At 41.0% G+C, this 26,433-nt stretch overlaps 1 protein-coding gene across 1 annotated transcript in view; it reads right to left on the bottom strand.

Annotated features, from left to right (window-relative positions):
* The window catches only part of LOC106561152 (talin-2), a 154,462-nt gene that overhangs the window by 57,952 nt on the left and 70,077 nt on the right, over positions 1-26,433 (bottom strand). The window contains exons 3-7 of the mRNA XM_045688215.2: positions 8,724-8,897; positions 7,869-7,966; positions 7,649-7,778; positions 5,619-5,774; positions 5,029-5,171 (exon numbers count right to left, since the gene is read on the bottom strand). Of these exons, the coding sequence (XP_045544171.1) occupies positions 5,029-5,171; positions 5,619-5,774; positions 7,649-7,778; positions 7,869-7,966; positions 8,724-8,859 (663 nt within the window). The 5' untranslated portion in view covers positions 8,860-8,897. The remainder of the gene's footprint in view (positions 1-5,028; positions 5,172-5,618; positions 5,775-7,648; positions 7,779-7,868; positions 7,967-8,723; positions 8,898-26,433) is intronic.

The following is a 26,433-nucleotide window of genomic DNA, read 5'->3' as shown; positions in this document are numbered from 1 at the left end:
ATTTGCCTCATGCAGCGCGACACATCTTCATCCCATAGAGTTGATCAGGCTTTTGATTGTGCCCTGTGGAACGTTGTCCCACTCCTCTTCAAATGGCTGTGCGAAGTTTCTGGATATTGGCTGGAACTGGAATGCGCTGGAATGCGCTGTCGTACGCGTCGATCCAGAGCATCCCAAACATTCTCGATGAATGACATGTCTGGTGAGTATGCAGGCCATGGAAGAATCATGGGAACAACACTTTACATGTTGCTTTTATATTTATGTTCAGTGTAGATAAATAAAAAATGCAGAACTAAAATAGTCATTGTATAAGTATTCAGCCCCTTTGTTATTCAAATTAAATGAGTTCAGGAGTAAAATTTGGCTTCACAAATCACATAATAAGGTGACATAGGCTCACTCGGTGTGAAATAATAGGGCTTGACAATATTTTTTAATGACTAACCCTTCCTCTGTCCCCCGTACATACAACATCTGTAAGGTTCCTCAGTCAACTATTTCATTTCAAGCACAGATACAACTACAAAGACCAGGTAACAACAACAAATCAGACATTTAATATCTCTTTAAGCATAGTCAAGTTAATAATTATGCTGGGGATTATATATTAAACTACCCATACATCAAAAGATACAGTCGTCCTTCTGAAGTTATTAAAGTGGTCTTGTTTTCTTTTTTAAATAGATCTAGCTTCTCCATGAACAGCAGCAAGCAGAATGTACAGTCAACTTTCCTGCCAGTTCTTGACTATGGTGACACCATTTACCTGAATGCAGCAGCCACTACTCTTAAACCTTTGGATGCCGTCTACCATAGCGCCATTCTCTTTATTAAAAGGTGACAGGTTTAATAATCATCACTGCATCCTGTATCAGAAGGTTGGCTGGACCTCACAAAAATCCTGTATATTACTTCAATACTCCCTTCTTGTTTAGAAAGCTCTACTCCACAAGCTTCCACCATACCTCACTTCGCTGCTGAAATATAAAATATGAGATACCAAACCTGTTCGCAGGGTTGGTTAACTCGAGGTCCCGCTTGTCTACACAAAGTTTGGTAAATCCACCTTTAGTTGTAAAGCACCACAGTTATGGAATATCTAAAAAGAAAAATACACCTGGATTCCCTGGTGCAAGTAGGGCTATTTTAATTGGTTATTATAAGTTGTAATATACTGATGTCATGTACTTATAAAAACTACAAGACAGTTATATTTTTTTGTTATTGTTGTATTCATGTTTTTTTTTGTCCTCAGAGCAAACTTTATAAATGAGACACTGGTCTCAACTAGCTTCCCCTGGATAAAAAAAAAGTTAATTGGTGATTTTAAAACAGCTACAAAGTTCAATGTCTGTGATGGTAGAAAACTGAGGATAGATCAACATGACTGTAGTGACTCACAATAATGACCTACATTTCAGAGTGAAAAGAAGAACACACATATAGAGAAATTAATATTCTAAAACATGCATCCTGTATGCAACAAGGCACTCAAGTAATACTGCAAAAAAACAGCAAAGGAATACACTTTTTGGCCTAATTGCAAAGCCTTACTGTATGTTTGGGGCAAATCCAACACAACACATCACTGTGTAACTGCCTTGTTTTCAAGCATGGTGGTGGCTGCGTCATGGTATGGGTATGCTTGACATCGGCAAATACTGGGGAGTTTTTCAGGATAAAAAGATACGGGATGGAGCTAAGCACAGTCAAAATCCTAGAGTAAAGCCTGCTTCAGTCTGCTTTACACCAGAGACTGGGAGAGGAATTCCCCTTTAGCAGGACAATAACCTGCAGGATAAGGCCAAAATCTACACTGGAGTTGCTTACCAAGAAGACAGTGAATGTTCCTGAGTGGGCAAGTTACAGTTGACTTAAATCTGCTTCAAAATCTATGGTAAATCTTGAAAATTGTTGTCTAGCCATGATCCCCAACATCTTGACAGAAATTAAAGAATTTTTAAAGAATAAATGGGCAAATATTGCGCAATCCAGGTGTGCAAATCTCCTATAGACTCACAGCTGTAATCGATGCAGAAGGGGTTTCATGTATTGACTCAGGGAGCTGAAAACTTACGGAACAACTATATTTTAGGTATTTATTTTCATTTAATCTTAAAAAAAAATATATATAATCTTCCACATAGTATTTTGTGTAGATTGTCGACAAAAAATTGACAATTAAATACATTTTAATCAGACTTTGTTAACCAAAATGTGAAAAAATCCAAGGGGTCTGAATACTTTTGCAAGGTATGTACTGTGTCTGAGTGTGTGCTTGTTGGATGTGTATGTACACTAACGTTCAAAAGTTGTGTCACTTAGAAATGTCCTTGTTTTTGAAGGAAAAATGTAAAAAATTGTCCATTAAAATGACATCAAATTGATCAGAAATACAGTGTAGACATTGTTAATGTTGTAAATGACTATTGTAGCTGGAAACGGCAGATTTTTTATGGAATATCTACAAAGGTGTACAGAGGCCCATTATCAGCAACTATCACTCCTGTGTTCCAATGTCACATTGTGTTAGCTAATCCAAGTTTATCATTTTAGAAGGTTAATTGATCATTAGAAAACCCTTTTGCAATTATGTTAGCACAGCTGAAAACTGTTGTTCTGATTAAAGAAGCAATAAAACTGGCCTTTAGACTAGTTGAGTATCTGGAGCATCAGCATTTGTGGGTTCAATTACAGGCTCAAAATGGCCAGAAACAAAGAACTTTCTTCTGAAACTTGGAAGTCTATTCTTGTTCTGAAAAATGAAGGCTATTCCATGTGAGAAATTGCCAAGAAACTGAAGATCTCGTACAACGCTGTGTACTACTTCCTTCACAGAACAGCGCAAAGTACTGTGCATAGCATGCTCCTCTGTGAGCTCAGGTGTTAGGGGGGAGCTCCCCTCTTCAACTCAAGGCAGGGGAAGCTAATGCAGATGCAGTGAGGCGTGCAGTGAGCAAAGTCTGCCCTGTGTAATGCAGGCTCAGCTGACCCCCCAAGGGGACTCCCTGTCTCAGCAGCCCTCTCTCTCTCACTCAGACTTCATCCACACTGTAGAGCACAACAACGCTGTAGAGTGCAACAACGCTGTAGTGCACAACCAGACAGTCCATGCTGACCCAATCTCCACAGCACAGCACAGCAGCACCGGCACGGCAAGCTAACCTGTCTGTGATCCATATACTGTAAACCAGGCCCAGCTCATCCTCTGAGAACTGCAGTACCAGCAAGGCCGCATAAGTCAGCTGGCCTCTGATCCAACAGAACCAGCAAGGCTATAGGACAGTACGTCAAGCCAGGCTTTATAGGAGTTCCAGCACCATAGCCTTGGACAGAAGATCCAACTGTATTTGAGCTGATGTCTGTTTTATTGACCGTAGGACTACAGGACCAATCAGGGAGGACGGTAAATCAAATCAAATTGTATTTGTCACATGTTGACCTTATCGTGAAATGCTTACTTACAAGCCCTTAACCAAAAATGTAGACTTTAAAGAAAAGTAAGAAACATTTTCTAACTAAAAATATTAACACAAATTAACAATAATGAGGCTATATACAAGGGGTACCGGTGCAGAGTCAATGTGCAGGGGTACGGGTTAGTTGTTGTAATTGAGTAATAAGTACATTTAGGTAGGAGTAAAGTGACTATGCATCAGTTGTGGTCGGTGACATTTAAGATGAGGGAGGATGATACATTTCTTTTATGAGGATGGCCTTATTCTATTACAGCATATTGGACGTCTGTCATTCATATTCCATTCACCCAGCTCAACGTAACATCGATAGGTTAGGCTACTATATGATACAAACATTTTCCCTATACCCATCATTAGGATGCTACAATCTAGCATGATCCCTTTGATCGTTGTACAATTCCATCTAGCATCTACGTGCTCTCATTCTCTCACATTTTCTGTTCGCTTGTGGAGTTCAGTGCATAACACATCAGCTGTCTGTGACCAGGCGAAAAAAATCTTTCCAAGCCAAACCTTCATATCATAACCGCTAACCGCTACACACAGCCTACATTGATGTCACCATATTAACGTCGTAGTTCTAGTAGCTATGTTGACTAACACGTTAGTAAACCTGCTACAATCATGCAGTACAGAGTACAGTAAGCAGCAAGCAGTTTAGCAGTCACACCGGCAGGTGCGGATGGCAATAAATTAATAAAACCAAAAACGTACCTTGACTTGGAAGGTGTTGGATAGCCATAGCCAACTAGCTAACATAGAATCACTCTCTGTTTGAGCCAGGTGTTTGAGTAGGCTAAACTAGCTAGCTGCATTTGCTAGCTAAGTAAGTAAAAGTGAAAAAAAATACAACATAATATAGCTTGCTCTCTCTATTGCTTCTTAATTTTTGAAGAAATTAATTTGTTCAAAACTGTTAAACTATTGTCTTCCTCTCTCTTTGCGTCAACTACTCACCACATTGTATGCACTGCAGTGCTAGCTAGCTGTAGCTTATGCTTTCAGTACTATATTAATTATCTGATCCTATGATTGGGTGGACAACATGTCAGTTCATGCTGCAAGAGCTCTGACAGGTTGGAGGACATCCTCCGGAAGTTGTCATAATTACTTTGTAAGTCTATGGAAGGGGGTGAGAACAACGAGCGTCTTAGGTTTTGTATTGAAGTCAATGTACCCAGAGGACGGAAACAAGCGGTCCTCCGGCTACACCATGGTGCTACCCTAGAGAGTGCTGTTGAGGCTGCTGTAGACCGTCGTCATTGCAAAACAGTGTGATTTAATTAATTATTTGGTGACGTGAATATATTTAGTATAGTTTTATCTATTTTAAGATAGATAGTATGTATGAGTGTGTGGTTAGAGTCCAGTGAGTGTACATCAAGACCTGTGCAAGAGTCAGTGCAAAAAATAAGAATAAAGTAAGTGGGTCAATGCAAATAGTCAGGGTAGCCATTCGATTAACTGTTAAGTAGATGAGAAAGGAATTGAAGAGCTCAGTTTACTACATGTTGGACAGGAATGAGCACAGTGAGAGAGGTCTGACCTGTACATAGAGGAGGTTGAGCTGGACAGGGTCTCGTGAGTCCACATTCTGATCTGAGTAGAAGAACTTGCGTCTGAGCAGCAGCATCTCGCTCTCCTCCACCCCTTGCTCTCTGAACGTCCGGCTGTGGTCCAGCCAGTTCACTGCCAACAGAGAAAAATACACAGTAGCATACACTTCTACTACTGGGATTGGACATGCTGACAGTGAAATAAAACAGTCATAAAGACATGTAACCAAAAGGAAAAATATATATATTTTTTGTCTAAAACCATGAGGGCAGTAATTTGCATAACCTTCTGCTGAGAATAACGATCGATTTTGTGATGGTTTGAGGATGATTTATACAATCATGTTTTCCAAATGTTATCTTACCCCCAAGGGATACAATCTTAATTTCATTAAACATTGATACAGTACTATGACTGAGTTCAGGTACAAAACGTGTTCAAATGAGATGATACTGGACTTACTTACTAATGTGAGAAATTGGACTTAATGATAGAGGGGTAGAGGTGATGACTGGAAGCATGTAATACTGGACTACAAACAACACATTGTGTTCTTTTGGAAGTGCTTTTCAAACTCACAGTCATCGTCTGTGTGAAGCTTGGCTTTGAGCTTCTCCATCTTCCTCTCGTCTCGGAGCAGAGTCCTGTCCTTCTTCAGGGTGCCAGTCCCATGACCGTCCTCCTTCTCCTCCACCGCCTCCTGGATCAGGGAGTACTCCTCATAGTTGGTGATTCCTGAAGAGGAGAGGCAGTCGGGAAACTCTCAGAGATGGAGCAGTTTAGAGCACAGAGCCAGCACTTTGAGCTGTGCCATATCAGAAGTACCAGTGGGGGAAATGGGAGAGCAGCCAGAAAACTAAAGTGGGAACTCAGAAGAGGAGAAGCCAAGCAGAAAGCCCTCTCTAAACAAACACCAGCCAATGAAGAGATCTTCCAGACATCTCTCTTCTCCTCACACAATTGAGTTTGGGCACAGGCAGCCCAGCGTAATTGAAATACAGTATATGGCTATGGGAACACCTACATGACAGGAGAGGACAGCACAGTCTTTGGCTTCACAATTACCACTTTCCCCTGTCAGAAATATCTATATAAAACTTTGACTATACCAGTACCATAGCTAATTATCATGTTCTAAAAGCTAGGGAATATGCATCCATAATGTATGGCGGAGCGAGTAACTGTGAGCTATAAATAGGATCAGGGCCAGTATCCACAAAAGGTCTCAGTGTAGGAGTGTTGATCTAGGATCTGTTTTGCCTTTTAGATCTTAATGAATAAGATTATATGGACAGGTCCTAGATCAGTGTGATGCACACAAAATGTATGGTCACATTTGTGTTTATGTATTGTTTCTCTGTATTGGGGAAGAATGCTTTTACTGAAATGTCAATCCTCCAAGGTTTCGCCAATGCAATGCATTTATACTAATGCTGGCCAATGAGACGTGTTCGCTTCGCACTGGGACTGTATGCGGTCCTGCACCTGTGTGTTCTCATAATTGAGAAAACCTTTGAAAGAGAAGTCATGTTCTCCTGTTTCATAATTTATCCCATGTTACAGGTCAGTAAAGTGCAAAAATACAAAAATATATTGTGGTATTCAGTGTAACTTGCCTGTTGATGTGAATGTAATGGGTTTGAACCACATAGTAATTGTGTAACTTCGTACTAGACAGAAAACGCATGTCGACTATAAAATGAAATGATGGCTGTGCATTCCTTTGATCTAGAAAAAAACAAATGGTTAACACCTGAACATTTTTATTTTGAAAAAGACACTCCTGACAATTTAATGTTGTAACTGTGCTGTTTAAGAACTTTGTAATTGTTGTACTGTAAATGTCAGAAAAGCTGCTAGGTTAGAGCTAGCTCCGGTTAGCTATTAGCTAGCTCCGGTTAGCTTTTGGCAGCTCCGGTTAGCTGTTTGCTAGCTCCGGTCAGTTGGTTGCTAGCTTCGGTTAGCACTATGCTAGCATGTTCAGTCATTTTTCAATAATTAGCATTAATGTCATTTGCAATAGCCTTGTCTTTCTATTAGCCCTTCTGACACTGGGTGACTGTATTTTGAGAATGGGTATAAAGTAACTTCTAATGAGTTACACCAGTCTTTAAAGGCTTTCATGTTTTAGTCTCCTATGGGGCTATAGTTGACAACAGTCAACTACAGAATTATAACCTACTGTAAACAGGTGAATAAAAGCTAAGAGTAAATGTGTTTGGGGTATAAATGTAAAGAATTTTAGAATGTGAATTGGATGGATTGGATTGGAATTTAATATTTTTGATGTATTTTTTAAAATATGTTTATGAAATAATATGTCAGGGATTAGGAGACAAATTAAATACACGTAAAAAACAACAACATTGAAATACACTGAAAAGACAGAAAAAGACAATTTACGCTTGAGAGAATGTTGAATAAAATAATTGAGAGAACCTTTGAAAGAGAAGCCATGTTCTCCTGTTTCATCATTTATCCTGTGTTACAGGAACTATTATCTGCTGCACCAGTCCCAAAACTGGGACCTGTAACATCAGCACTCCTACTCTGAGAGGCTAGTGGATGGTTTGACTTGTGTAGATTCCAGTTGGAGAGAGGTTACCCACCTATTCTACTGCATATGGTTACAAGCAGTTCTCCCACAGTTTTAGAGTCATCCACCATGATAGTTTTAACTGCCCCATCCAGCATCTTGATCTTCTGGGGCCTCTGTTTCTTTTTGTACTCCAAGACATCCTGAGAAACAAGGAAAGAGGGGAATGATATGCAGTCCTTTGATTGAATGTTTGATGGTACTCTGCACTGGGCTCTATGATTGGGCTTTACCCCGTTCCGGAGCATGTAGTAATCCAGCGTTCTCCCAGACTCCAGCCAGATTCCTTTTCTGGGATCATCATCAGAGAGAAACAGGCCGTAATCAGAGGCTGAAACACACAGCAGAGAACGTGTTAGGGTAACATTTAGTAATGGGAACAGTTGCTTGATTGACGGTTTAAACGACAAAAGCCAACTAAGTGAACACATGTTGACAAGACAATGCTATTTAACTGCATCTCATGTAGTTACTGTTTATGATACATACGATGCCTCTTCTTCTGATCTCATTGACATTCACATGAATAATCCATGTTATGACATTCAGTTGGGAAAGAAGGGTAATTATGTCTGCCATCAGACCCTCTAGCCTAGCTGATATGAATCTGTCCTAAAGCCTAATGAGAGCTCACAGCTTAAAGAGCCTCTCCAGCATGCCTAGCTACCACAGAGAGCCTCTCCAACCTGCCTAACTAACACCTCCCCCAGGGAAGAATACCGCCCACAAACCCAGATTGAATCAGCTTCCTCAGACAGAGCGCATCGACTGTTTTGAAACTGTTTCTGTCTGTCTGTAGTCAGAAAGCAATGCTGTGGGTGACATCGAGTTTTATCTCCTGCTTAAAAAGCTCTGAACAGTTTCTATTAGACAGAGACAGACAGAAACAGAACTGGAGATCAGGCACTCTAATGCCTTGTTTGACAATTGCATTACAATGACACTGGAGTATTTAGTACAGAGTGATGTAAAGAAAAAAGTAATTGCGTAGTTTTTGTATTTACATTTTTTTCTTAGTGAAAGTGATCCTTATGCATGTGAAACGTTCTGACATTACTCATTAACAGTAGCTTTCCCCAATCTCTCACCTTGGCCAGTCTGGGCTTCCGGAACCCTCTCCCTGATGATCCTACAGGCATCATACACAGGAGTGCAGGGCTCAAACTGCATGGTCTTCACCACATTGCACTGGCGGACACAGATCTTCAGTGAAAGGGCCACCATCTTGATTGGTGGTGTATTGGCGTTGCCAACCTACACACCTGGAAAAAACAAAACGGATCAGTTCAGATATAACTCTTAGTTAGCCAAGGACATGTGTATAAAATGGACACTGGATATATACAGTACCAGTCAAAAGTTTGGACAAACCTACTTATTTAAGAGTTTATCTTTCTTTTTACAAATTTCTACATTGTAGAATAATAGTGAAGATGTTAAAACTATGAAATAACACTTATGGAATCATGTAGTAACCAAAAAAGTGTTCAGCAAATCAAATTATATTTTAGATTCTTCAAAGTTGTCACCCTTTTCCTTGATGACAGATTTGCATACTCTTGGCATTCTCTCAACCAGCTTCACCTGGAATGCTTTTCCAACAGTCTTGAAGGAGTTCCCACATATGCTGAGCACTTGTTGGCTGCTTTTCCTTCACTCTGTAGTCCAACTCATCCCAAACCATCTCAATTGGGTTGAGGTCGGGTGATTGTGGAGGCCAGGTCATCTGATGCAGCACTCCATCACTCTCCTTTTTGGTCAAATAGCTCTTACACAGCCTGGAGGTGTGTTGGGTCATTGTCCTGTTGAAAAACAAATGATAGTCCCACTAAGCCCAAACCAGATGGGATGGTGTATTGCTGCAGAATGCTGTGGTAGCCATGCTGGTTATGTATGCCTTGAATTCTGAATAAATCGCAGACAGTGTCACCAGCAAAGCACTGCACACCATCACATCACCTCCTCCATGCTTCACGATGGGAACTACACATGCAAAGATCATCCGTTCACCTACTCTGCGTCTCACAAAGACATGGAGGTTGGAACCAAAAATCTCACATTCGTCTCATTACAAAAAAAAAACAGATTTCCACCGATCTAATGTCCATTGCTTGTGTTTCTTGGCCAAAGCAAGTCTCTTCTTATTATTGGTGTCCTTTAGTAGTGGTTTCCTTGCAGAAATTCGACCATGATGGCCTGATTCACGCAGTCTCCTCTGAACAGTTGATGTTGAGATGTGTCTGTTACTTGAACTCTGTGAAGCATTTATTTGGGCTGCAATTTCTGAGGCTGGTAACTCTAATGAACTTATCCTCTGCAGCAGAGGTACCTCTGGGTCTTCCTTTCCTGTGGCGGTCCTCATGAGAACCAGTTTCATCATAGCGCTTGATGGTTTTTGTAACTACACTTGAAGAATCTTTCAAAGTTCTTTCCGTATTGACTGACCTTCATGTCTTAAAGTAATGATGGACTGTCATTTCTCTTTGCTTATTTGAGCTGTTCTTGCCATAAAAAATATATAAAAAAATATGGACTTGGTCTTTTACCAAATAGGGTTATATCTTCTACCTGAATGATGACATTATAGAGCATCATCATTATTTGCCCTCTCCCTCGACAAGCAGACATCGGAGTCAAACCAGTGGGTGTTATGTCATCCGTTTAAGGCCAAACCGATTGAAATACACTGTAGTTCTTATTCCTACTTGAGAAAACATGCAGAAAAAACTCTAATGATACCATTTATTCGATTTATATCTCCCTTAGCCAGGAGGGAAAACTGTTCACAATGGATCTCTCAAACAGTTCTGCTTTTGTTCAGAATATAGTTAAGGAATTTTTTCCTTTACCCAGTGCACTGTCAAATCCGGATGACAAGAACATTTTCAGTCAACCCTACATTTTCTCATGTTATACAAGGCAACACTGTATTATGGATAATGAGTTGACATTCTGTGTTCCTCTTAATGACAAAGGTCATATAGAAGCTGTGCTTGTGAATAAACAAATTGACTCCATTTAGAGTCCAGATATAGCCATGACAAAATGCATCCCCATACTTTGGAGGTGTGTTCCATACAATTGTTCTGTGAGCCATTTCAGAGAAAAGGGACAGAAAAATATTTGCAATGACGTCGTTGTGAATTATGTCCCCTCTGACTAGCAGTCTTTCATAGTATTGACTCTCCCCTACTCCTGGAGCCCCCCTGCGAGCCTCTTCTCTACTGATAGTCCATCAGCACAAAGAGGTAGAGGTAATGGCTCTGCATGGGACCTGCTCCATACAGCCTGCCACAGGAGTCCTACAACACTTTTGTGGCTCAGGTGTATGGTTATTCTTTGTTAGACAGGCCGCATGAGGCTCAGCTAACCCAGGCCACACACACACACAAGCATGTGCACACAACGAATATGGGCTTTGCCACACACAGGCCTGAGGGTGTAGTAGAGTATAGCTGTGTGGGGATAATCAAAAGTGTAACACTTTGTGAAAGCAGGAACTGTGCAGATATTCCATTGGGACCTTGGTATATATACACCTAGCAGGGGTAGGAGGCACAAAGCTCTGTCTACATTTGCCGCCGATATGCATTGGTGATGGCAACCATCGTAAAAAAAGCTTTATAGAATCAAATAAATACATCATGCATGAAAAATGATAACATTCCTGTTGTAGGCAATACAGAGAGTGAGAGCAAGAGATACAGCTCAGGAGCAGCCACATGATGAAACCCTGGAGGATAATCACTACTATGGAGCAGAGCTAGTAGGAGGTAGCAGTAGCAGCAGCAGAGCGAGAACCAATTTCTCACTGAGTTCCTCTCCTCTCTCTCCTCTGGCAAACACTCAACAGCAGCAAGCTTCTCATTAGCTCTGCTTTCAGGCCGACACCAAACCATTACTAAGCAGAGAGGACACAGCATAGACAGCAGATTGCAACCAGAATTATATGAACTTACAGAAAGGCTTCTATTGTATCCCTGCAACATGATGCTTCAAAGTGGACTTAAAATAGTATTACCAGCCCCCTGTCCTCTCTTACACCATTACCAGGGCTTTCTCTCCTCCATCCACAGGGCTTCCAGTATTAAGTTAGGTTTGTTTAGTACTCAACACATTAGAGATCTGCAAATAGAAGGAAAGTGTCTAAGAGCAGCTGGGAGGGCAGTGTAAACATGGACAATTTAATAAGAGCTGAAGTCAGGAGCCATCTGGAAGGGATACAGTATGTGTCACATGATTTGTTGTAATAACAATAGCAGAGAGGAGAGCTCATGAGGACACCCAGGCACTGTCTGCAACTCAGCCTGGTGGACCATTACAGCACCAGTGAAACAGTTAGACCATTAACAGGGATATTTACTTATTTATATTTAACTAGGCAAGTCAGTTAAGAACAAATTCTTATTTACATTGACGGCCTACCACGGACTTCTCTAACCCGGACGACACTGGGCCAATTGTGCGATGCCCTATGGGACTCCCGATCATAGCCAGTTGTGATACAGTCCAGGATCGAACCAGGGTCTGCAGTGACACCTCTAGCACTGAGATGCAGTGCCTTAGACCGCTGCGCCACTCGGGAGCCCTGACATGATGGCCTGACATGATCACTTCATTGGAGCTTGTTTGATCATAGCTGATCAATACGTTTTGTGGAATCGGGACATCACCAACAAACTGCCACAATGCAGTTCAATTATTTGGTGGCTTTTAGACTAATAACAGAATAGTAAACTGCATTAAATATTTTTCATGCCCCATCAAAATTAAAATCAGATTATAGGTAAATGGGAAGATAGCTGTGGCCATGACTTCAAGCTGTTTTCTTTTATACACACTTACAGCTAGCTAGCTGCTTGATGGCTTAAAAGAGGCTCTTTAAAGTCAAATGATAACAGAGTACTGATGAACCCTCTCAAATGTGTTCAAAACCAATTAGACTGGCTGCACAAATGTGCAGTGATTATGAATATACTAATAAAATAACCCACCAGGCACACACTGGTTGACTCAACGTTGTTTCCACGACATTTTAATGAAATTACGTTGAACCAATGTGGAATAGACGTTGAATTGATGTCTGTGGCCAGTGGAAAGCTAGTGGAGTTGTCACACATGCAGCTATCGAAAATGTATGAGAATGTTTGCTCAATACAAAGTAACAACCAACTGATTGCAGCATTACCACAGAAATTGAGAAGTCAAGTGGAAGGGGACAAGGTAGGGAACTTGTATGTCTGCCCTATATTAAATATAAAAATAGGCTGAATATTTTCTTGCATACAGTAAATAAAGAAATGTTCCATTTGTTAATTAGCACTTTTTCTGCGCTAAACTATGTAGAATATTGACTCCCTACTAAATCGCACAGTTCGTTCTTGGTCTGATTTATCTCTAGAGAAACTGCGCAAGCTCACAGAAAACCCCTGAACTAAATGGAATTAAAATAAATTTAACCGATGTCCGTCAATTAGTTGTTAAAAAAAAAGTTCAATAACAGAGATTTCGGTTAATCGCTCAGCACTAGACCAAAATAACCTGACCTACACCTGCTCTTTCCATGACATAGACTGACCAGGTGAAAGCTATGATCCCTTATGGATGCACTCAGTACACACACCATAATAAAACATTTTAGGTTTACAACCAAATGAGGCAGTAACAGAAAACAGAAATCACTAAATTCTATTCTTTATTCTAGCAACACCAAAATCTAGACTAAATTCTGTATTCTTGCAACACCCTTGTTAGGCTACATAGAAAAACAAAAAAACCCATCCCAATCACCTTAACAACTAAGTGAATTATAAGGTCATGGTAGACAAAAGACAAAAATAATCTTAAAATGGCAGACAAAGACCATTTGATTAGGATCATAAACATGTAATTTTTTAACAACGCTCATCCTCCATCAGCAAATAAGAACACAAAAACAATACGGGTTCAAGATTTAAAAGCATTTATCTGGCTTTACTAAAAGAATCAACCCTCTCGTGCGTCAGCAGCACTGGTTGTAAATAGGACAACTAGAGCCCTACCAGGATCACTGGTGGATTAGCATACCAGCTCCATATCCCAGCCTAGTCATTGTTAAGATGAGAAGATTTTAACAAGCTCTAATAAGATTTAAAACAACCTCAGACCTCAAACTAATGGTCTTGTCTAAGAACATGCAAATATCTAAACTGTACATTAATCTGAAATTCATTGAATAGTCATTTAAAAAAAGTGAATTAAAAAAAAACATTTTTTACACGGGCCTAATCATTATGATTGTTAATTAAACTAATATGTCCCTGGCATGCTGAAATGGTATGAGCATAAATCCATCATCAGCATCTCTCTGAAAGGCTGGGAGATTGAAGGATGAAAGGTTCCATGTACTGAGGAGAACATGTTGATGAATGCTTTCCTTGGGTTCCTTTCTCTCATCTCTCCACTCGTGCTCTAAATTAGCCCCCCATTTTTAATTCCCCTCTGATTAAACGACAGGTCAATCTGCTGCAGGCCCAGGGCATATCTCCTGGGATCACCTCTAGGCAGAGAGAGGGGGGGTCTCTCTCTCGCTATCTCTGTCTCTGATGCTTAGCGAAGTGATGCTTAGGTGCACTATAAGAGACTGTGCAAACGTCAACAGAAGATCTATTATTGGTCATCTCATAAAACATGACAAGCACAATGGGATATCCCTCACGTTCTGGTCTGTAGCATTACCTACATTAGGTTTGAACAACATGGGGCTAATAACTCCCTGGAAGCTGCAGTCACATCCACTAAAGACGACTTGATATACTGAAACAAAATATAAAGGCAACATGCAACAATTGCAACAATTTCAACGATTTTACTGAGTTACAGTTCATGTAAGGAAATCAGTCAATTGAAATAAATGCAATAGGTCCTAATCTATGGATTTCACATGACCTCGGCAGGGGCACCCACTTGGGAGCCAGGCCCACCCACTGGGAGCCAGGCACAGCCAATCAGAATGAGTTTTTCCCCACAAAAAGTATTTATTATTGACAGAAATACTCCTGTTTCATGAGCTGTCCGGGTGGCTGGTCTAAGACGATCCCGCAGGTGAAGAAGCCGGATGTGAAGGTCCTGGGCTGGTGTGGTTACATGTGGTCTGCAGTTGTGAGGCCAGTTGGACGTACTGCCAAACTCTCTAAAACGACAATGGAGGCGGCTTATGGTTGAGAAATTTACATCAGTTCTCTGGAAACAGCTCTGGTGGACATTTCTTCAGTCAGAATGCGAATTGGACGCTCCCTCAAAACTTGAGACATCTGTGGCATTGGGTTGTGTGACAAAACTGCACATTTTAGCGTGGCCTTTTATTGTCCACAGCCAAGGCGCACGTGTGTAATGATCATGCCGTTTAATCAGCTTCTTGATATGCCACACCTGTCAGGTGGATGGATTATATTGGCAAAGGAGAAATGCTCACTAACAGGGATGAAAACAGATTTGTGCACAAAATTTGAAAGACTTTTTGTTCATATGGAACATTTCTTGGATCTTTTATTTCAGCTCATGGGTCCAACACTTTACATGTTGTGTTTATATTTTTGTTCAATATATATTACATCCAGATCTGATTAAATCCATATCATACCAACACCAACTCTCAAGAGCAAATAATATTCAAGCCCCATGACTATGACACAACCTACCACAAACATTAACACAACCTACCACAAACATTTGCACTTAACTATGGCAGAAAGTCAAGTTCAGGTGAGTTCATTTCATCTGATTTCAAGGCCGGTAGCCTCATGTGCTACTTCTGAATTGAATGACACGCAAGTTATCAATTTGAGTGTAACACATCTAAATGGGAAAAGAGTGTAGGTGTGAAGAACAGCCTGGTAGGAGACGCTTTAATCCGCCATTATAAATACAGTACATCCACAGATAAGGGCCAGATTTATCCTCAGAACACGCAGCAGCAAATTATGACCCATATCTTTAAAGGTCCAATGCAGCCGTTTTTATCTCAACATCATATCATTTCTGGGTAACAATGAAGTACTATACCGTGATTTGTTTTCAATTAAAATAGTCAAAAAGAAACAAACATAGCTTTTTAGCTACAGTTGAAGTCGGAAGTTTACATACACCTTAGCCAAATACAGTCGTGGCCAAAAGTTTTGAGAATGACACAAATATTAATTATCACAAAGTCTGCTGCCTCAGTTTGTATGATGGCAATTTGCATATACTCCAGACTGTTATGAAGAGTGATCAGACGAATTGCAATTAATTGCAAAGTCCCTCTTTGCCATGCAAATTAACTGAATCCCCCAAAAATATTTCCACTGCATTTCAGCCCTGCCACAAAACAATCAGCTGACATCATGTCAGTGATTCTCTTGTTAACACAGGTGTGAGTGTTGACGAGGACAAGGCTGGAGATCACGCTGTCATGCTGACTGAGTTTGAATAACAGACTGGAAGCCTCAAAAGGAGGGCGGTGCTTGGAATCATTGTTCTTCTTTTGTCAACCATGGTTACCTGCAAGGAAACACGTGCCGTCATCATTGATTTGCACAAAAAGGGCTTCACAGGCAAGGATATTGCTGCCAGTAAGATTGCATCTAAATCAACCTTTTATCGGATCATCAAGAACTTCAAGGAGAGCGGTTCAATTGTTGTGAAGAAGGCTTCAGGGCGCCCAAGAAAGTCCAGCAAGTGCCAGAACAGTCTCCCAAAGTTGATTCAGCTGCGGGATCGGGGCACCAGCAGTACAGAGCTTGCTCAGGAATTGCAGCAGGCAGGTGTGAGTGCATCTACACGCACAGTGAGGCGAAGACTTTTGGAGGATGGCCTGGTGTCAAGAAGGGCAGCAAAGAAGCCACTTCTCTCCAGGAAAAACATCAGGGACAGACTGATATTCTACAAAAGGTACAGGGATTGGACTGCTGAGGACTGGGGTAAAGTCATTTTCTCTGATGAATCCCCTTTCCGATTGTTTGGGGCATCCGGAAAAAAGCTTGTCCGGAGAAGACAAGGTGAGCGCTAACATCAGTCCTGTGTCATGCCAACAGTAAAGCATCCTGAGACCATTCATGTGTGGGGTTGCTTCTCAGCCAAGGGAGTGGGCTCACTCACAATTTTGCCTGAGAACACAACCATGAATAAAGAATGGTACCAACACATCCCCCGAGAGCAACTTCTCCCAACCATCCAGAAACAGTTTGGTGATGAACAATGCCTTTTCCAGCATGATGGCGCACCTTGGCATAAGGCAAAATTGATAACTAAGTGGCTCGGGGAACAAAACATTGATATTTTGGGTCCATGGCCAGCAAACTCCCCAGACCTTAATCCCGTTGAGAACTTGTGGTCAATCCTCAACAGGCGGGTGGACAAACAAAAACCCACAGATTCTGACAAACTCCAAGCATTGATTATGCAAGAATGGGCTGCCATCAGTCAGGATGAGGCCCAGATGTTAATTGACAGCATGCCAGGGCAGATTGCAGAGGTCTTGAAAAAGAAGGGTCAACACTGCAAATATTGACTCTTTGCATCAACTTCATGTAATTGTCAATAAAAGCCTTTGACACTTATGAAATGCTTGTAATTATACTTCAGTATTCCATAGTAACATCTGACAAAAATATCTAAAGACACTGAAGCAGCAAACGTTGTGGAAATTAATATTTGCATCATTCTCAAAACTTTTGGTCACAATTGTACATTTGAACTCAGTTTTTCACAATTCCTGACATTTAATCCTAGTTAAAATGCCCTGTCTTAGGTCAATTAGGATCACCACTTTATTTTAAGAATGTGAAATGTCAGAAAAGTAGTAGAGAGAATGACTTATTTCAGCTTTTATTTCTTTCATCACATTCCCAGTGGGTCAGAAGTTTACATACACTCAATTAGTATTTGGTAGCATTGCCTTTAAAAAGTGTTTACCTTCGGTCAAATGTTTTGGGTAGCCTTCCACAAGCTTCCCACAGTAAGTTGGGTGAATTTTGGCCCATTCCTCTTGACAGAGCTGGTGTAACTGAGTCAGGTTTGTAGGCCTCCTTGCTCGCACACGCTTTTTCAGTTCTGCCAATCCAATACCTTGACTTTGTTGTCCGTAAGCCATTTTGCCACAACTTTGGAAGTATGCTTGGGGTCATTGTCCATTTGGAAGACCCATCTGCAACCAAGCTTTAACTTTCTGACTGATGTCTTGAGATGTTGCTTCAATACATCCACACAATTTTCCTCTCTCATGATGCCATCTTTTTTGTGAAGTGCACCAGTCCCTCCTGCAGCAAAGCACCCCCACAACATGATGCTGCCACCCCCGTGCTTCACGGTTGGGATGGTGTTCTTCAGCTTGCAAGCCTCCGACTTTTTCCTCCAAACATAATGATGGTCATTACGGCCAAACAGTTCTATTTTTGTTTCATCAGACCAGAGGACATTTCTCCAAAAAGTACGATATTTGTCCTCATGGGCAGTTGCAAACCATAGTCTGGCTTTTTTGTGGTGGTTTTGGAGCAGTGGCTTCTTCCTTGCTGAGCAGCCTTTCAGGTTATGTCCGTATAGGACTCGTTTTACTGTGGATATAGATACTTTGTACCTGTTTCTTCCAGCATCTTCACAAGGTCCTTTGCTGTTGTTCTGGGATTGATTTACACTTTTCGCAGCAAAGTACGTTCGTCACTAGGAAACAGAACGCGTCTCCTTCCTGAACGGTATGACGGCTGCGCGGTCCCATGGTGTTTATACTTGCATACTATTGTTTATACAGATGAACGTGGTACCTTCAGGCCTTTGGAAATTGCTCCCAAGGATGAACCAAACTTGTGGTCCACAATTTCTTTTCTGAGGTCTTGGCTGATTTATTTGGATTTTCCCATGATGTCAAGCAAAGAGGTACTGAATTTGAAGGTAGGTCTTGCATCCACAGGTACACCTCCAATTGACTCAAATGATGTCAATTAGCCTATCAGACGCTTCTAAAGCCAAGACATCATTTTCTGGAATTTTCCAAGCTGTTTAAAGGCACAGTCAACTTAGTGTATGTAAACTTCTGACCCACTGTAATTGTGATACAGCAAATTCTAAGTGAAATAATCTGTCTGTAAACAATTGTTGTAAAAATGACTTTTTAGTAGATGTTAGGACATCGGTTAGTAGATGTCCTAACCGACTTGGCAAAACTATAGTTTGTTAACAAGAAAATTGTGAAGGGGTTGAAAAACGAGTTTTAATAAATCCAACCAAAGTGTATGTAAACTTCCGACTTCAAATGTAAGTGCAATTTCTCAATCAAGAATTTTGTTAGGAATGTCTGGGAGTGGTCTGAGAGGGGAGGGGAAAACTGAAAACTAGATGTTATTGGCAAAGGGGTTTGGAACTAACTCTTTCTTAATGGTCTATTAACTAATTTACCGTGTGGTGATATAACCAGGCAGGCCAAAGCTCTATCCCACCAAAACAGGCTCAAATTTTAGGCAATCTTTTTAAATAGCTCTTACACTAAAAAGGGAATTATCATAATTCTCACAGTATTAATCCAACCTCAGTGTGGAAATACAGTATATATATAAAACACAGAAAAATCTAGTTTTTGAAGGCACTGGGCCTTTAACTACACTGGGTTCTGAAAATATAACGAGACAGGAGTTACTTCACTCTGTCAGATTAATCCACATCCACAGATGGTTCTGGAACCAAACATACTTTTTGTATGAATAGGATGGATAGGAGGAGAGCAAATTTGTAGTAGTAAACCTACTGTAATCACACGAGTATCTGTTTCACTATTATACCTTCATACAAACATGCTGCACATAAGACTCAAGCAATTGCACACAGAAGGCAATGGCAAAATCAAACAAAATCAAACACAATACCTACCTAATAGTCTTTGCATATCAAGACAAGATGTCCTTGTTTAACCCACTTCCCTTTTCAAAACACTTAGCCATAGTTTGGCCTATTTGTGTGCTGAACTAAATACAACCACCATGATTAACCATTAATCTGAGGCCTTCACCCTAATTTTGTGATGAAACTAATTGAAACTCTCTTCCAATAATAATACATCTTCAGAGTGGCCTTGTGTCCATGAACAATGAACCATATTTGGCCTTCTTTACAAAAAATGCATTACACAAAATCTAATTCAGTACAAGGATATTGTAAGGTCATCAGTAGCGGCTTTGAAAGTACAGTATAAATGGAATAAAATATAGTTTTGGTTGTGGAGGCCCACTGTACTATAAATAAGGCCAACGGTTCAGCCACCAGCAACATTAAACCACCAGGAAATTCACCATTTGACCCCTGCGTACAGGAAATATGTCTCCACCAGTAATGAGGAGCAGTCTATTGTTTCTCCACTGACCCTGACTCAGAGAGGATATAGGCTTTCCTCTGTCAGTTGAAGGTACAGATGCTGACAGAAATGGTCAATCTTGTCCTCGTCGCAGTGGGGAGGGAGAAAGCAGCTCCTTTTACTCTAGCTAAAAATACCCAGCAAAGTAGAACGTCCTCCAGCAATGCTTCACACGGATCCTCTGAGATACATGCAATAAATAGACCCCTGTCTCCCTGAGCATTTAAGTGGAAACCACTCAGCCATTTGGTAGAGCTAATATGATGGTTTACCTCTACAATACCTCCATTGATACTCAAATCGGGTCAAAAATCTTTATTCCTAAATCTTGAGGATAAATCCTTAGATTAAACCAACATAACACACAGTATCAGAGGATTTTGTAAGTAAAACAGAGTCAATCTTCTACGATCATTATGTTGGTGGTTCTAAAATGATACTTGCTCCACTTACACTACTTTCAAAGGAGCACAGCTTATTAGTGGAAATAATTGTAGAACATTCAAGGGATCTATACTATGTAATGTCTAAGAAATCCTAGAGGGAATAGATCTGGCACTCAGATGATACAGTATACATTGTAAGACATGAAGAATCAGCTTGTGACTTGGCCAAGGCAGGATGAGCTACTAGAGGATAAGAGAATAGAGCAGAGCAGCACTCCATCCCAATAGCTGCAGTCACTGACTGGGTTGTACTCCTACCCAGGGTCGTCACGGCCTCCAATCCTGACTTGATTCCCTGGCTCCACTCTTCAAGATTGTGGGAGGATCCGTTTGGATTCCTCTCTTCAAGCCTGAGTGGTCCCTTTGGTCAAGAGGGCAGAGAAAGACAGAGCCTTTACCTGGCTTATCTGCATGCAGCACTAGAGTACTAAAACAATGAGCAACTTTTCTTGATCATCTTGGATCTTTAGTAAATCTCTGCTGAATATCCAGTACATAGGATGATGGTCTTATATACAGTTGAAGTCAGAAGTTTATAGGTTGGAATCATTAAAACTTTTTTTGTTATGGATAGGGGGCAGTATTTTCACGGTCGGATAAAAAACGTACCCGATTTAATCTGGTTATTACGCCTGCCCAGAAACTAGAATATGCATATAATTAGTAGCTTTGGATAGAAAACACGCCAAAGTTTCTAAAACTGTTTGAATGGTGTCTGTGAGTATAACAGAACTCAAATGGCAGGCCAAAACCTGAGAAGATTCTGAACAGGAAGTACCCTGTCTGACCATTTCTTGGCCTTCTTTGTCATCTCTATCCAAAACAAAGGATCTCTGCTGTAACGTGACACTTTCTAAGGCTCCCATAGGCTCTCAGAAGGCGCCAGAACGTTGAATGATGACTCTGCTGTCCCAGGCTGAAAAACAGTAGCGCATTTGGTAAGTGGTCGATCTGAGAACAATGAGGCGGGCGCACACATGCACGTGAAGAGTCCATTTTAGATTTTTAGTCTTTGAACGGAAAGGACGTCTCCCGGTTGGAATATTATCGCTTTTTTACGAGAAAAATCGCATAAAAATTGATTTTAAACAGCGTTTGACATGCTTCGAGGTACGGTAATGGAATATTTTGAATTTTTTTGTCACGATACGCGTCCGCGCGTCACCCTTCATTACCCTTCGGATAGTGTCTTGAACGCACGAACAAAACGCCGCTATTTGGACATAACTATGGATTATTTGGAACCAAACCAAAATTTGTTGTTGAAGTAGAATTCCTGGGAGTGCATTCTGACGAAGAACAGCAAAGGTAATCCAATTTTTCTTATAGTAAATCTGAGTTTGGTGAGTACCAAACTTGGTGGGTGTCAAATTAGCTAGCCCGTGATGGCGAGCTATCTACTCAGAATATTGCAAAATGTGCTTTCACCGAAAAGCTATTTTACAATCGGACATCGCGATTGCATAAAGGAGTTCTGTATCTATAATTCTTTAAATAATTGTAATGTTTTTTGTGAACGTTTATCGTGAGTAATTTAGTAAATTCACCGGAAGTGTTCGGTGGGAATGATAGTTCTGAACGTCACATGCTAATGTAAAAAGCTGGTTTTTGATATAAATATGTACTTGATTGAACAAAACATGCATGTATTGTATAACATAATGTCCTAGGAGTGTCATCTGATGAAGATCAACAAAGGTTAGTGCTGCATTTAGCTGTGGTTTTGGTTTTTGTGACATTATATGCTAGCTTGAAAAATGGGTGTCTGATTATTTCTGGCTGGGTACTCTGCTGACATAATCTAATTTTTGCTTTCGTTGTAAAGCCTTTTTGAAATCGGACAGTGTGGTTAGATAAAGGAGAGTCTTGTCTTTAAAATGGTGTAAAATAGTCATATGTTTGAAAAATTGAAGTTTTCGGATTTTCGAGGAGTTTGTATTTCGCGCCACGCCTTATCATTGGATATTGGAGTGGTGTTCCGCTAGCGGAACGTCTAGATGTAAGAGGTTTAACAAACTATAGTTTTGGCAAATCGGGTAGGACATCTACTTTGTGCATGACATAAGTAATTTTTCCAACAATTGTTTATAGACAGATTATTTCACTTATAATTCACTGTATCACAATTCCAGTGGGTCAGAAGTTTATATACACTAAGTTGACTGTGCTTTTAAACATCTTGGAAAATTCCAGAAAATGATATCATGGCTTTAGAAGCTTCTGATTTGCTAATTGACATAATTTGAGTCAATTGGAGGTGTACCTGTGGATGTATTTCAAGGCCTACCCTTCAAACTCAGTGCCTCTGGTTCATATTTGAGAGCAATTTCCAAATGCCTGAAGGTACCACGTTCATCTGTTCAGACAACGGTATGTAAGTATAAACACCATGGGTCCACGCAGCCATCATACCGCTCAGGAACGAGACGCGTTCTGTCTCCTAGAGATGAACGTACTTTGGTGGGAAAAGTGCAAATCAATCCCAGAACAACAGCAAAGGACCTTGTGAAGATGCTGGAGGAAACAGGTACAAAAGTACCTATATCCACAGTAAAACAAGTCCTATATCGACATAACCTGAAAGGCCGCCCAGCATGGAAGAAGCCACTGCTCCAAAACCACCATAAAAAAGCCAGACTACGGTTTGCAACTGCACATGGGGACAAATATCGTACTTTTTGGAGAAATGTCCTCTGGTCTGATGAAACAAAAATAGAACTGCTTGGCCATAATGACCATCGTTAAGTTTGGAGGAAAAAGGGGGATGCTTGCAAGCTGAAGAACACCATCCCAACCGTGAAGCACGGGGGTGGCAGCATCATGTTGGGCGGGTGATTTGCTGCAGGAGGGACTGGTGCACTTCACAAAAAAGATGGCATCATGAGGAAGCAAAATTATGTGGATAAATTGAAGCAACATCTCAAGACATCAGTCAGGAAGTTAAAGCTTGGTCGCAAATTGGTCTTCCAAACGGACAATGACCCCAAGCATACTTCCAAAGTTGTGGCAAAATGGCTTAAGAATAACAAAGTCAAAATATTGGAGTGGCCATCACAAAGCCCTGACCTCAATACTATAGAAAATCTGTCGGCAGAACTGAAAACGCGTGTCCGCGCAAGGAGGCCTACAAACCTGACTCAGTTACACCAGCTCTGTCAAGAGGAATGGGCCAAAATTCACCCAACTTACTGTGGGAAGCTTGTGGAAGGCTACCCAAAACATTTGACCGAAGGTAAACACTTTTTAAAGGCAATGCTACCAAATACTAATTGAGTGTATGTAAACTTCTGACCCACTGGGAATGTGATGAAAGAAATAAAAGCTGAAATAAGTCATTCTCTCTACTACTTTTCTGACATTTCACATTCTTAAAATAAAGTGGTGATCCTAACTGACTTACGACAGGGATTTTTTACAAGAATTAAATGTCAGGAATTGTGAAAAACTGAGTATAAATGTATTTGGGTAAGGTGTATGTAAACCTCCGACCGCAACTGTAAGTGTGTACTGTAAGTTTGTGATCTGATCTAGTGAGGATGGTTGGAGACATGAGATCAGCTTGCGTCTGACATGCTCTCTCCTCTCATCTCACCCCAAACAATGCAGCATGAGGTCATACTCACTCACACATACTCACTCACACACACGGAAAACACCAGTATAGGTCGCAGGTAAAGGTGAATAATACCATTGGTGTGGCGGATGATAAGGGATGTGGATGGATATGTGTCTGACAGCTGGCAGTATGAATCAGAGTTAGTGGTTCAGTAGGACTGACACAGATCACCCCCCCCCCCATCCTCAGGCCACTGTCATGATGATGTCAGCCAGCTTTGCTGCAGGGCTTCAGTTAGGAAAATGCGCCGCTGGACATTTGAGAAATTTACCGGATCCATACGCATTGGGTGCGTAACCTGATTATGGTGTCCACCCACCTTGCTCAGAATGACATGAATTATCATAATGTAAATGTGATTTATCTTAATAGAACATGCAAGTCAGGATGCAAGGATGTGGTCCTTCTTTCCGAATTCCGATGCCCACATTTAGGCTACTTATGCTCAGCCAACAACAGTAATGAACAGCAAAATCAGTAGCCTATGCCAATCTACTATCCCCATAGTAGAAAAGTATACCTATTCTATTGGTCAGCTTGTCGAGAAAGAAATATCCTATTCCCAACAGACTCTGGGACAGTTGTGGGACAACAGATCCTAAATTCATTCAACCAGTAGGCCTTGCTAGGTCACAGAACCTTTAACATAAAATGATAACCTATTATTTCTTCACATTATAAGTGCAGCACTGCGCACAAGGCAGTATGCTATGTGCAAATGATTGTTTCGTAATGCAATTAGCAGGAAAACGCGTTGTCAAAAGCGAGCGTTTTCATGTGACAGAGATGAAAATATTGTTTAGAAATGAACAGTCGTGGCCAAAGAATTTGAGAATGACACAAATATTAATTTTCACAATGTCTTCTGCCTCAGTTTGTACGATGGCAATTTGCATATACTCCAGACTGTTATGAAGAGTGATCAGATTAATTGCAAAGTCCCTCTTTGCCATGCAAATGAACTGAATCCCCAAAAAACATTTCCACTGCATTTCAGCCCTGCCAAAAAAGGACCAGCTGACATCATGTCAGTGATTCTCTCATTAACACAGGTGTGAGTGTTGACGAGGACAAGGCTGGAGATCACGCTGTCATGCTGATTGAGTTCAAATAACAGACTGGAAGCTTCAAAAGGAGGGTGGTGCTTGGAATCATTGTTCTTCCTCTGTCAACCATGGTTACCTCCAAGGAAACACGTGCCGTCATCATTGATTTGCACAAAAAGGGCTTCACAGGCAAGGATATTGCTGCCAGTAAGATTGCACCTAAATCAACCTTTTATCGGATCATCAAGAACTTCAAGGAGAGCGGTTAAATTGTTGTGAAGAAGGCTTCAGGGCGCCCAAGAAAGTCCAGCAAGCGCCAGGACCGTCTCCCAAAGTTGATGCAGCTGCGGGATCGGGGCACCACCAGTACAGAGCTTGCTCAGGAATGGCAGCAGGCAGGTGCGAGTGCATCTACACGCACAGTGAGGCGAAGACTTTTGGAGGATGGCCTGGTGTCAAGAAGGGCAGCAAAGAAGCCACTTCTCTCCAGGAAAAACATCAGGGACAGACTGATATTCTGCAAAAGGTACAGGGATTGGACTGCTGAGGACTGGGGTAAAGTCATTTTCTCTGATGAATTCCCTTTCTGATTGTTTGAGGCATCCAGAAAAAAGCTTGTCCAAAAAAGACAAGGTGAGCTCAACTATCAGTCCTGTGTCATGCCAACAGTAAAGCATCCTGAGACCATTCATGTGTGGGGTTGCTTCTCAGCCAAGGGAGTGGGCTCACTCACAATTTTGCCTAAGAACACAGCCATGAATAAAGAATGGTACCAACACATCCTCCGAGAGCAACTTCTCCCAACCATCCAGGAACAGTTTGGTGATGAACAATGCCTTTTCCAGCATGATGGAGCACCTTGCCATAAGACAAAAGTGATAACTAAGTGGCTCGGGGAACAAAACATTGATATTTTGGGTCCATGGCCAGCAAACTCCCCAGACCTTAATCCCATTGAGAACTTGTGGTCAATCCTCAACAGGCAGGTGGACAAACAAAAACCCACAAATTCTGACAAACTCCAAGCATTGATTATGCAAGAATGGGCTGCCATCAGTCAGGATGTGGCCCAGAAGTTAATTGACAGCATGCCAGGGCAGATTTCAGAGGTCTTAAAAAAGAAGGGTCAACACTGCAAATATTGACTCTTTGCGTCAACTTCATGTAATTGTCAGTAAAAGCCTTTGACACTTATGAAATGCTTCAGTATACTTCAGTATTCCATAATAACATCTGACAAAAATATCTAAAGACACTGAAGCAGCAAACTTTGTGGAAATTCATATTTGCGTCATTCTCAAAACTTTTGGCTACGACTTTAGAAAGAGGGGA

This window comes from Salmo salar, chromosome 10, assembly GCF_965601325.2.
Source record: "Salmo salar chromosome 10, fSalSal1, whole genome shotgun sequence".
Lineage (NCBI taxonomy): Eukaryota > Metazoa > Chordata > Actinopteri > Salmoniformes > Salmonidae > Salmo > Salmo salar.
This window is presented reverse-complemented; position numbering and strand designations above follow the sequence as displayed.